Below are 11,769 nucleotides of genomic sequence, written 5' to 3'. Positions count from 1 at the left end.
ACAGTTCATGGTGGACCGATGGACAAGGGGGAGCGCCAACAGTCACCATAGCATCCACCGATGCATCCATTTTATGAGCCATACCATTACTACATGGGGAATATCCCAGATGAGCAGCGTTGGATGGTAGAGTCTAGGACTTTAGAAAACTACTTTCACTTACGTCATCACATGACCTGGATCTCCGATATACCTCCAATGTCTCATCCGTACCATACCATCATCACACACAATGAGCGCAGAGGTACTGGTACCAGTTCAGCATTTCGCCCAGTTGTATTTGATCCTCCTCAGCATCGTTACACGCAGCATACAGTAGTACCTTCTCACCAGTACACTTCTCATCTGTATTCTTCAGGTATTGATACATCAGGGATATGAGGATTGCTTACCAGCATTTTTGATACGTCCACCATGAGCACTCACATAGATATACCTACCGGCTCTTAGGTGATGACCGAAGGATGGGATCATGCAGTGAGTTATGGTATATAGGGCATGAATATAAGAGTGGATCATATAGGTATAACCACTGGTTGGGGATTAAATTTATCATTAGGCACGAGTTGGGATACTGAGCATAGGGCACCGACTAGTGAGCAGTTATCTATCGCAAGGTATGATGGTCGGGTCGGGAGAGCTATGCCAACCAACCTCATCAGGTCTTACCAACGCAACAGAGTTCACCAACATGTTCACTATCAATGACCAACCATAGGAATTGTTGGGTATGGACGAAGTCCAGTCATCGCTAGGCATTCCATACAAAAGCAGGACCGGAACACAGATGAGACCTTTACAATCCTACACCTATCAGTCAGACGAGTGACTCTTACATTTATGGTTTGTATGCATATGCTTGGGGCCGTTACTATTTTAGACTTATTAAGCTTATAGTATTTTAATTATTTGTTTTGTTGAATAAACGACGATCGAAACCGACCATGGAAATGGAAGCCCAATATACGACCCTAGGGGAGTACTACGTTCTTCACCAATTTTTCATAGATTATATACTACACCTTTAAAACCTAAGTGTGGGATTAACAAACCCGACAACATAAACTTAAAATAACAAAGGTATTTAAAAACTAAGTGTGGGATACCTCGTATCCTTAACATTGAGGAAAATGTTACTTTTAAGTGTGGGATAGTAGTATTTTACAAGTAGATTCTTGCAAACATAAAGTGCGATAAAAGGCTAAATGTTTATTTCTCTCAAAAATTTAAAACTTTTAAGCTATATAAGACACTTAGGTTTACTACTTTCTAAATGACCAAACTTTTTACTAAAGTAGACAAAATAGTAGAACGAAGTCAAAACTCTTTCAAAAATAAACCAATTCACCAAAAGAGCATTGCATGGCTAAAGCACATTCAATCCACTATAATTGCTACGATGTACCCAAAAATAAGGCCCAATAAGCACTCATTCTTAGTGTTTCTCTATACTTTCGTTGAATGTGCCAATGTTAGCATCTCTGAATCAAAACTTTCTCTTGATCTACATTTCGGAATCACATTTATGAGAAGGATGATTAGTTAAGAAACCTAGATTTTTCGTGAACAAACACTCCCTCCACATAACCTCCATTTCCACAACCAAATTTCTCAATTTTCACCGCTACCTATTTTCCCTCATTAATCCATCACAAATTGTAACCTTCCGAGAAGTATCTATCATATCAAAAAAATACGAGCATCAAAGTCATGTATCAAAGAAGAGTGCCGACAAAAAGGAGACCTCGAAGAGAAAAGAAAAGTAGCTTGCCAAAAAAGAGAGAGAGAATGTATCCTAAGAAAAGGAACAAAATCTATTAAGGATCGAGAGAAGTACTCCAGAGGGTCGAAGGAAGGATGCTCGATGAAAATCTGACAAAAGCTGAAATGATTGCTTAAGACATTCCTTAAAGAACTCTTATCTATTCTAAATAAAACCTCCACATCCGAAACCTCCAAAACACCCTTCCTCAAAAACCTTCATTAATAATCAGGGTGTATAACCGAAAATTCTCTTATTTATGTAATAATAATTTGAGTCTCGATCAAGCCTATGACGAAGAGTGCAAACATGACTGGCTATTGAGTGAATTCATTTCAGTAGAATCATAGGAAACCCGATACACATAGTGAATTGAGTGACCCTGGTGAGATAGCTTCAGTCATGTAACCTCCCCTAATGCTTACGGAGATAGATTCAGGAGTAACAAAGAGAATAAACTCAGTTTTCACTCTTGACCTTGCAGAGAAAAAATTACTTGATAAAATGAATGGAAAATGCCTATTATCTAAGAGCTAAAAGTTTGCTTGAGGACAAGAGAGTCTAAGTGTGAGATATTTGATATCGGCCAAAAAGTCACATTTGTATACCCAATATTAAGCCCCACATCAATAAAGTAATTAACTTTATCTAAGAAATAAGCGTTTGTTTGCTTTATTTGGTAGATCGATGATTACAAAGACGATGCAAGAAGAATCAAAGAAAACGGCCTTTAAACGAAGAATCTAGAGCGAATATGGAGAAAACTAAGTTACGACCTTGGAAGCCAATCCCGGAAACAAGCAAATCAGGGCAAGCATACGGGGATGGCACACGGCCTGCCTGAAGCCATACGGCCTGTTAAGATTTGTGGCACACGGCCTGGCCACCCAACTTTCCAGGGTGCATGCTCATGCTATGGCACTCGTCCTATCAGGGTGCTCCATACGACCTGCCAGTGTCAGTAGTTGCTTATTTAAAGAGCTAAATGTCACGCATTTCAACACACTTCCCTTTTCACTCTCTCACTACAATTTAGTATCTCTTCCTAAAAGCTTAATGATTTTAAGGTCTTCTCACCTCCGAGCAGGAAATTAAGTACCCGGAGGAGAACCCCGAAGATTGTAATAGGAGTGGTCTAGAGGATTTCAGCACTTGTAACGATTAAGACTTTGTTTGTAAATAGTGAATGACTTCCTTAACTTAATAATATGCATTTGTTACTTTAAGTTACTTTCACCCTGCATGCTTGTCTATCTGTTATAACAGTTTATTATATGTTGAATTTTTTTTATCTGAAACTTATACTGTTGTAATGCTGAAACCTTGTCAATCCTAGGATACAAGGTATAACTTAGTGTTACCCACATGGCTATAACCTAGTGTTAGGACCTGATCAATCCTAGGATACAAGGTAAGTAGTTATATGCAAGGTTGAAAAAGACGCGAGACGGGGCCGAAAGGGTAGCGACCTCAAAATATCGCAACGGAAAAAACGGGGCCGAGACGGGGTCGAAACGGATGTTGACTAATGTTGACTTTTATATATATAAATATATATTTACACATATTTTAGAGCTAAAAAACTTTCGTTGACAAGTTTGTACCTATAATTGTTATTAGCGTTAATATAATACAAATGGAATACTAAACTAAGTTAATTTTGATTGATTTGACCGACTTATGACCGATTTTAACAGAATTTCTGACTTTTGACCGGCGTTAACCCAATTTTTCCTGCATTTGACCTGACTTTTGACCGTTGACCGGCTTATAAGAAAATGGGATGGGGTTGAAACGGTTTAGTCACAAAAATGCCGCAACGGGCGTCGCAACGGACGTTGTTTACAACAGTGGTTATATGTGCTTAACTTCACAATAGGGTTTAGTACCTACGTATAGATATTCACTTATTTGTCTGAGAAGAGCTGCCCACTTAAGTTGTGATTAGAGTAAGTAACATAGCGTTCAACGAACATTGACTTACTCAAAAGCATGGTTCGCGTCAGAAACAAGATCCTTGCAATGTTGTAAGATGATCTGGGGTTGAGTAATTGATCGCAAAGGAGAGACCTTCAGCCTAGTTAGCAGTACCTTAGGATACCTGAGATTGCACATGAAGCATAACTAAGTATTAAGTAGAGATTGTGATAGCAGTTAAACCAACTAGGATTAAAAAAAGTTAAGACCTTCTTTAGGGTATATCACTTTATTCATGCACTTAGGATTCCATTCACAAAGTTGTTTAAACTAGTTAAGGTTAACGTTGGGAGTGGGTATATTTGTATTTGCCAGAATCGTGAGAGCCTAAATTCTCAGTGAAAAATTGATTAGGTTAATTACCCGAATAATTAAGGTTTAGTATTCATTCTAGGAAGTTAGACTCTGTTAACAAATTGCCATCAATGTTAAATATCACATACCTATCCTTTTATTCTATATATGTTTATTACCTTCTTTAAGAATTAATCTGTCACCACTTGTAATTAGGGTTGACTTTAACGAACTTTTATCCCACATTACTGATAAACGTACAAAAATACGAACCTAAGTTATACTTACTGCTTACTAATTATAGGAAATACAAGTAGGTGAAATATAGCTAGGAAACCCACCGAAATATAAATAATAGAACCACCGCCTCCCTCTGGTAATTTTGATTGATGACCCAACGACACCGTATAAACAAAACCGTCCATTTTAGTCATATCAAGATAGAACCATTGTGTCTTCTAGTACATAATCTGAAGATGGTAGCCATGAATATTCTGATGGATCTCATGCTTCTTCACAATGAAGGACAAGGCATAGGAGACAAGCTGATGATTTTAAAGATATCAAGATAGATCCACCAGATTTTGAAGGGTCCTATAATCCTGAAGATTACTATGAATAGGTTCAGACTATGGATCGAATTATGAAGGTTAAAGGCTATGATGATAAAAAGGGCATGAAAGTTGTTGTAATCAGGCTAAAGAAGTATGCTTCAATATGGTATGATAATCAGAAAAAGGAATGGTAGTATGAAGGAAAGGATAATCAAAACCTACTCCAAATTAAAAGAATGTATGCAGAAAAGGTTTGTTCCTCAAGCTTACATATAAGATCTGTATATATAGATGAATACACTAAAGCAAGGCAACATGAATGTTATTGATTACATCAGAGAGTTTAAGCAGCTTAAAATTCATACCAATGTCAAAGAAGCTGAAGAACACACCATATCAAGATTCGTTGGAGGCTTAAACACTTTTATTGCTAACCAAGTTGAAATGCAGCTGCTATGGACTTTTGAGAGTGCTTGAAAGCTGGCTCTTCAGGTAGAGAAACAAGCAAAAAAAATTTTTTTAAGTTTTATTCAAAGCCAGCAGTGTTGCCTATGAAGGGTCAATCCTCAATGCTGCCTAAGCATGACGAGGCAGTATCAAAAGCCTTTAAAGGAAAAGAGAAGGTTTTAGATGGTAGTCCTATGGATGATAGAAGGAAATGATTCAAGTGCTATGGATTTAGATATTTTCAAGCTTAATGTCCTAACCAGCCTGCTCTTACGCTGAAGGAGGTTGAAGATTTGCAAGGGATCTTTGAAACTGAAGAAGGACCAACATATGATGAGTCTGATAATGAAGAGTTTGTTGATGCTAATATGGGAGAGTTTTTGATGATTCAAAGAGTAATGAACTCAGCAGAAACTGTTGAAGATAAGAGCCAGCGTGAAAATATCTTTCATTCAAGGTGTACAGTCAAAGGCAAAGTATGCAACCTAATTGTTGATGGTGGCAGCTGTGCTAATGCAGCGTCTGCTCACATGGTGAAAAAGCTTGAGCTGGTCACAAAGAAGCATCCAAACCCCTAAAAACTTTAATGGCTTAACTAAGGCAATGAGGTAAAGGATAGTTGCCAAGTTACCGTTCCATTTTCTATTGGAAGTGTTTATCAGAATGAGATTACTTATGATGTTATTCCTATGGATGCTTGTCATTTGCTCTGCTTTGTTGACCTTGGTTATTTGATAAGTATGTCTATCATAATGTACACCAAAATACTTACTCAGTGTATATTAATGGTAAGAAGATCACCCTCACTTCTTTAAAGCCTAGTGAAATACCTAGAGCAGATCCTATTGCTAAGAATGATAAGACTTTGTTTATGACTCAAGCCGAAGTTGATACTGAGTTAAAGGGTGGTACTGGTGCTTATTTGTTGCTGCTGGTTGAAAGAGAAGAGTTGATCCAGCATGATGCAGTACCAGATCGAGTAAAACCATTATTATCTGAGTTTGCTGATGTGTTCCCAACTAAGTTACCTGTCGGTTTGCCACTAATAAGGGGTATCAAATATCAAATTGATCTTGTACCGAGATATTTTCTTCCTAACAAAGTATCTTATCGATGTTCTCCTCATAAAGCAAAAGAATTAGGAAAGCAAGTTAATGAGCTAGTTGCAAAGGGTTATGTCAGGACCAGCATGAGTGCTTGTTCAGTACCACCTTTGCTGGTCCTAAAGAAAGATGGTTCCATGAGAATGTGTGTAGACATCAGAGCTATTAATAACATCACCATCAAGTATAGGTATCCCATACCTAGATTAGATGATATGCTGGATGAGCTGCATGGTTCTTGTATATTCTCCAAATTTGATCTTAGAAGCGGGTATCATCAGATTCGAATGAAAGAAGGGGATCAATGGAAGAGAGCTTTTAAGATTAAGGGTGGATATTTGAGTGGTTGGGTATGACTTTTGGTTTATTCAATGCACCCAACACATTCATGAGACTCATGAATGAAGTGCTCAGGGCAGTTTGTGGTGGTTTACTTTGTTGACATTATAGTGTACTCGAGAACTGAAGAAGAACACTTGGATCAATTGAGGAAAGTATTTGAACTATTGAGGCAGTATCAGTTATATGGGAAGTTGGAGAAGTGTGATTTCTTGGTTAGCAAGTAGTGTTTCTTGGATATGTGGTTTTTGAAGAAGGTATTTCAATGGATCCATCTAAGGTGGAAGCAATCAGATCTTAGCCTAGTCCTTCTTCCATCACTGAAGTCAGAAGTTTCCATGGTTTGGCTTTATTATATAGAAGATTTATCAAGAAATTCTCCAAACTTGTTGCTCCAATTACTGATTATATGAAGAAAAGGGTGTTTGAATGGTCCAGTTTTGCCCAATCAACATTTGAATCATTGAAGAAGAAGTTAAGTTCAGCACCTATACTTGCTTTGCCTAATTTTAAATATGTTGTTTGAACTTGAATGTGATGCAAGTGGTGTTGGCATTGGTGTTGTGCCACTGCAAGGAAAAAGACTAGTAGCTTATTTCAGTGAAAAGATAAATGGGTCTAAGGTAAATTATAACATTTAAGGAGATGCTGGTAAGAGATGTTGAACAAGATGGTTTTCTATTCAAGGGCAACAGATTGTGCATCCTAAAATATTCAATCAGGGAGTTTCTGGTTAGAGAAGCACATAGAGGTGGTTTAGCTGGTTATTTTGGGATTAACAAGAGATTGAAGATCCTGAATGAACACTTCTATTGGCCATGTATGGATAAAGATGTCAAAGCTGTGATTAATCGTTGTCCTACATGCTTTTAAGCTAAATTGTCTTTTCACAAGGGTTTTTATGCTCCTCTTTCTATTCCCAAACAGCCTTGGGAAGATTTAAGCATGGATTTCATTGTTGATTTCCCAAGAACCCAACGACGCAAAATTTCAATTATGGTTATTGTTGACAAAATCTCAAAGATGGCTCATTTCATAGCCTGCAACAAAACCAATGATGCTACTATTGTTGCAACCTTATTCTTTAAAGAAATTTTTCATCTTCAAGTAGGGCCAAAGACAATTGTATCTGATCGGGATACATAATTCTTAAGCTATTTTTGGAAGACATTATGGAAGCTGCTTGGTACTAAGTTTTTGTTCAGAACTTCTCACCTTCCCCAAACTGATGGCCAAACTAAAGTGACTAATAGAACTGTGGGAATGCTGCTGAGAATACTTGTGAAGAAAAGGAGTAGGATCTGAAGCTTGCTCATGCTGAATTTGCTTTTAACAGAGCACCTAATTACTCCACATGAAAATCACCATTTGAAGTCTGTTATGGTACAAATCCACTCACACCCATTGATCTGGTTCCTTTTGCAATTGAACCTAAGGAAAGTGTTGAGGCAGAAGCAAAGACAAAAGAAATGAAGAAGCTGCACAAGCCAGTGGAGACAAAAATTGAGAAGGCTAACCAGCAGTACAAGGCTAAGGCTAACCAGTACAGAAGCAGCCCACTTTTATACTTGGTGATCTTGTTTGGATTCATATAAGGAAGAAAAGATTCCCATCAAAAAGAAAGAACAAGTTGATGCCAAGAGCTGAGTGTCCATTCAAGGTGTTAGAAAAAGTTGGTGACAATGCTTACAAGGTTAAGCTGCCTAAGGATACTGCTGTATCTAGCACTATGTGGGTGATTTGATGCCTTAGTTGGAAGATGACAACCTCGAGAACTTGAGGTCAAGTTCCTTTTCAGTAGGGAATGATGATGCGGGTGATCTGGGGAATGTAACTAGTAACACAACCAGCAACACAACCTGCACAAGCTCAAAATCTATTACACCCGAATCTGGTCAAGAAATGGCCATGCTACCATCTCTTATATATCACCTAAGTGTTTTTGGAGCTGGTTTAAGAGGCTCAGGGTTACCCTACTCCAGTCCTTAAACTGAAGTAATAAAGTTCTTGAATAAAGTTTTGATAGTTGAAGGCAAGCCAGCAATGAAGAAGAACCAGCAGCCGGAACAGCAAATGAACTTTAGTTCAGCCAGCAGAACTTTAATTCACTCAGCCAAAAAGCTAGAAGACGAACCAGTAGAGATTTACTTAGCCGATAAAGCTAGTTCACTCAGCTGAAGAATTATAGCTCAACCAACAGACGAACCTTAGTTCAACCAGCAGACGACGTTGTTTTCTTTTTAAACGGGCAGCATGCTGATACGACTCAAAGTTTAAATTATGCTTTCGATAAACCTGTCAAGTCATGTGCTTAACACGTGAGTGGCTGTTCTAGAATGTCTGGTTGCCCAAAGAAGATTCTCATCTATCATTGGCTACTTTTTATCATGGAAGGAGCATTACAAAGTGGCATGCTTTTTTCAGATCGTCTCTTTAATTCTTATTGTCTGATTTTTAAATGCTTGTCATTTTTGTCTCAATTTCCTTTCTTTGTGTCTTATCTAGAATGTAGATGTTATGCTTCTTCTATAAATAGAGAGCTCTTGTAATTGTAATATCTAGTTGATGGATGAATGAAAGTTTGATAGAGTTTATCTATTTACAAATATCTATGTGTCTTTACGAATCATTAATTCTGGTGGCTAGGAGTGGTTTCTTTATCAGTGTTTGTGGTATTACTTTATCAAACATTGTGGTGAAATCCAAATCTTCATCTTTAATATTATAGTTGTGGTGAAATCTTTATAAGCTGTAATTGAAGGTTTAGAGTGATTCTAGATCTCTGATTGTGGTGGTATCTTTATCAATTGGAGTCTATATTCTTTATCATTTTTGTTCTTATTTTCAAAGTTTTATACTCTATTTTGGGGAGTTACCGTTACAATTTGGGGGTTTATGTTCAGATTTGTTGGGTGAAGAAAATTTGTTCTAAATTGCGCTTTTAAAGTCATAATTATGCATCAGTAACTCTATAAGAAAATACTAGTGAAATGACCCGTAGAACCACGAGTTTGTTTAAACCAAACAGTTTAATGATATGTTTTAGGTATTAAGTGAATGTAAATACTAAAGTTATTTAGTTTAATGAACCGTGAAACCAAGGATTTTGACTAAAAAACTTGTCATTGAATTTACAAACATATTAATATATTTAATTTAATAAATGAACTACATTTATTCTTCCACCACCATCTTCCAATTTTCATCACAATTACTATTTTCCTTATTATAAAAGCCTACATTACAACATTTTATTAAGACATGTATTTCGCATACATATGTAACGTAATTAATCCCGTAAAGATAAGTCATATTTAAAAAATAATAATAAAATAATTATTATTATTTTAATTTTAATTATAATAATAAAGCTTCCTTTAAAAAAGAATATTTATATTTTTAATAATAATTATTAGTAATAACAAATGCCTCTTGAAATTTTTTCAAAAATTAAAATACAATTATTATATAAAGGTAGTACAATATGCTTCAAAGTTTGCACATGTGTTAATGCGGTATTTTACAAAATATTGTACAATCTGTTTTAAAACTTGTACATATGGTCATGTGAGTGTTTTATTATAAGGTTGTACATAACATTTCAAATATTGTACATATGATTATGGAGGTGTTTTACCATAAGGTTGTACATAATGCTTCAAATATTGTATATATAGTATTGGGGTGTTTTATTAGAACGTTGTACATAATGCTTCATATATTATACAATTAAATATGTTAATATTTTTATTAAATACAATTAATTATTTTAATGACATCATGGAGATTTGTATTTTTTCTATTTATTTTTGAACTTTTTTTTTAAACTTGAATAATCCTTATTTATGAAATCATCATTTTAGAGATTTATATTATACTATAAATTCGCTATGTATATACACGTAGTCATTTTGTGTATGACACTATCATATAATACTAAACGCTATGCTATCATAAACCCTACTGCTAAATTTGAAAAACATGTTAAACAATAACTACAAAATGCATAGTCCGTTCGTAGCTAGTTAGCTACTACAAAAGTGTAGATCTACCTTTTTTCAACCTGCACCTTTCTCTTCCGATCAAGTCTTCTTCCAGATCCTACATACGCAGGTTTGTTACCCTTTGATGCTTCCCTTTCCGACCACCGACATCTCGCCGGTGGTTCGGCTTTAATTCATTTTCCGTTCAAATAAGGTTCAACCTTCGGTCCTCCTTCTCCGGTGAGGTTTTCTTCTCCGTTCGGCTTCTCCGTCTCGCTACTGACTTCTAGGTGGCGATTCTGTGTTTTTTTAGCACTTGATCTGGGTTTTGATAGGGTTTTGGGGTTATGGACATAGGTAGTCGACGTTTGTCGTGTGAGGGTTGGTTTTCCTTTCTTTCTTCATCCTCTTCACTCTTCGTCGCCGTTCTTCGTTCTTTTGGTGGTTGTAGGTGGCAAATTCCGGCGGAATTCTACAGTCATCTTGGTCGGACTCGGTCTCGTTTTGGGGCGGGGTGGGTTGTTTTGTCGGCGGTTTGAAGTGTATGTGTTGAAATCCGGTGTTTCCGGCGGTTTGATGGCTATCGACGGTTATTATGAACGGCTGGCGGTTGTTAGCGGTCTTTTAAGTTTGCTAGTGGGCGTTGGCCATTTTTGGTGGTTGTGGGTGGCTACAACCGGTGGCTTGGGCTATTGCTTGACCTTATAGTGGTTGACTGGTGGCCTCTAATGGCTGCCAATGATAGATGGCGGTTCTGACTGCTGTCGATGCTATTGGCGGCCTTTGGGGGTTACCGTTGGTCTAATTTGATGCTAGTGGTAGTTAGTTTCTGCTGGTGGCTGCCGGTTTTTGCTGGCGGCTGTTTGCGAGAGCTGGCTGCTGGTTGTTGGCCGCCGGTATCAGCGGGTTTGTAAATCTAGAAAATTGGTAAAGATGGCCTGGTTTCTTATTGGTATGATTCTGCGTTTTGCGCTGTTATGTTGCTACGTGTATTATTTGTTCATACGTTTCCCGTTGTCGAGTCTATTCGGGTAGGCTCGATGTCGTTGCTGACGTGTGTTGACTTTGTTGACCTCGAAAAATTGATGTTTATTGGAGTGGTTCTCTCGGGGTCATTTTTTCTGCTCGAACGGGTATTTGATCTTATTCGGCGAGCTTGTATTTCTCTTTTGAGTTGATACCGGGTTTTTCGGGTACGAGAGGTTACTTTGTTTACAGGCCTTGGGTTAGGTGCTGCTGGAGGGCCCGGCGTTCATTTTTTGTTGTGCGGCTTTTGAGTAGTGGCAATTGTGGAGTTAGATACGAGATCG

General features: G+C 37.3%; 1 protein-coding gene across 1 annotated transcript; it reads left to right on the top strand.

Moving 5' to 3' along the window:
• The first annotated feature begins 4,902 nt into the window (after positions 1 to 4,902).
• On the top strand, positions 4,903 to 8,465 carry LOC139888736 (uncharacterized). The gene is made up of 10 exons (XM_071871727.1): positions 4,903 to 5,056; positions 5,131 to 5,210; positions 5,298 to 5,585; positions 5,697 to 5,760; positions 5,811 to 6,487; positions 6,545 to 6,691; positions 7,119 to 7,319; positions 7,371 to 7,601; positions 7,913 to 8,047; positions 8,229 to 8,465. Exons 1-10 carry the CDS (start codon positions 4,903 to 4,905, stop codon positions 8,463 to 8,465), a joined length of 2,214 nt encoding a protein of 737 aa, XP_071727828.1.
• Positions 8,466 to 11,769: the final 3,304 nt, after the last annotated feature.

The sequence above is a fragment of the Rutidosis leptorrhynchoides genome, chromosome 2, assembly GCF_046630445.1.
Source record: "Rutidosis leptorrhynchoides isolate AG116_Rl617_1_P2 chromosome 2, CSIRO_AGI_Rlap_v1, whole genome shotgun sequence".
In the NCBI taxonomy this organism is placed as follows: Eukaryota; Viridiplantae; Streptophyta; class Magnoliopsida; order Asterales; family Asteraceae; genus Rutidosis; species Rutidosis leptorrhynchoides.
The sequence above is the reverse complement of the archived record's forward strand: the minus strand, read 5'-3'. Positions and strand labels throughout refer to the sequence as shown.

Coding starts and splice junctions, on each gene's coding strand:
- LOC139888736 (XM_071871727.1), top strand. CDS start 4,903: ATGAATGTTATTGATTACATCAGAGAGTTTAAGCAGCTTAAAATTCAT. Junction 6,488..6,544: donor GTGGATATTTGAGTGGTTGG/GTATGACTTTTG, acceptor TCATGAATGAAG/TGCTCAGGGCAGTTTGTGGT. Junction 6,692..7,118: donor TGGAGAAGTGTGATTTCTTG/GTTAGCAAGTAG, acceptor ATAACATTTAAG/GAGATGCTGGTAAGAGATGT.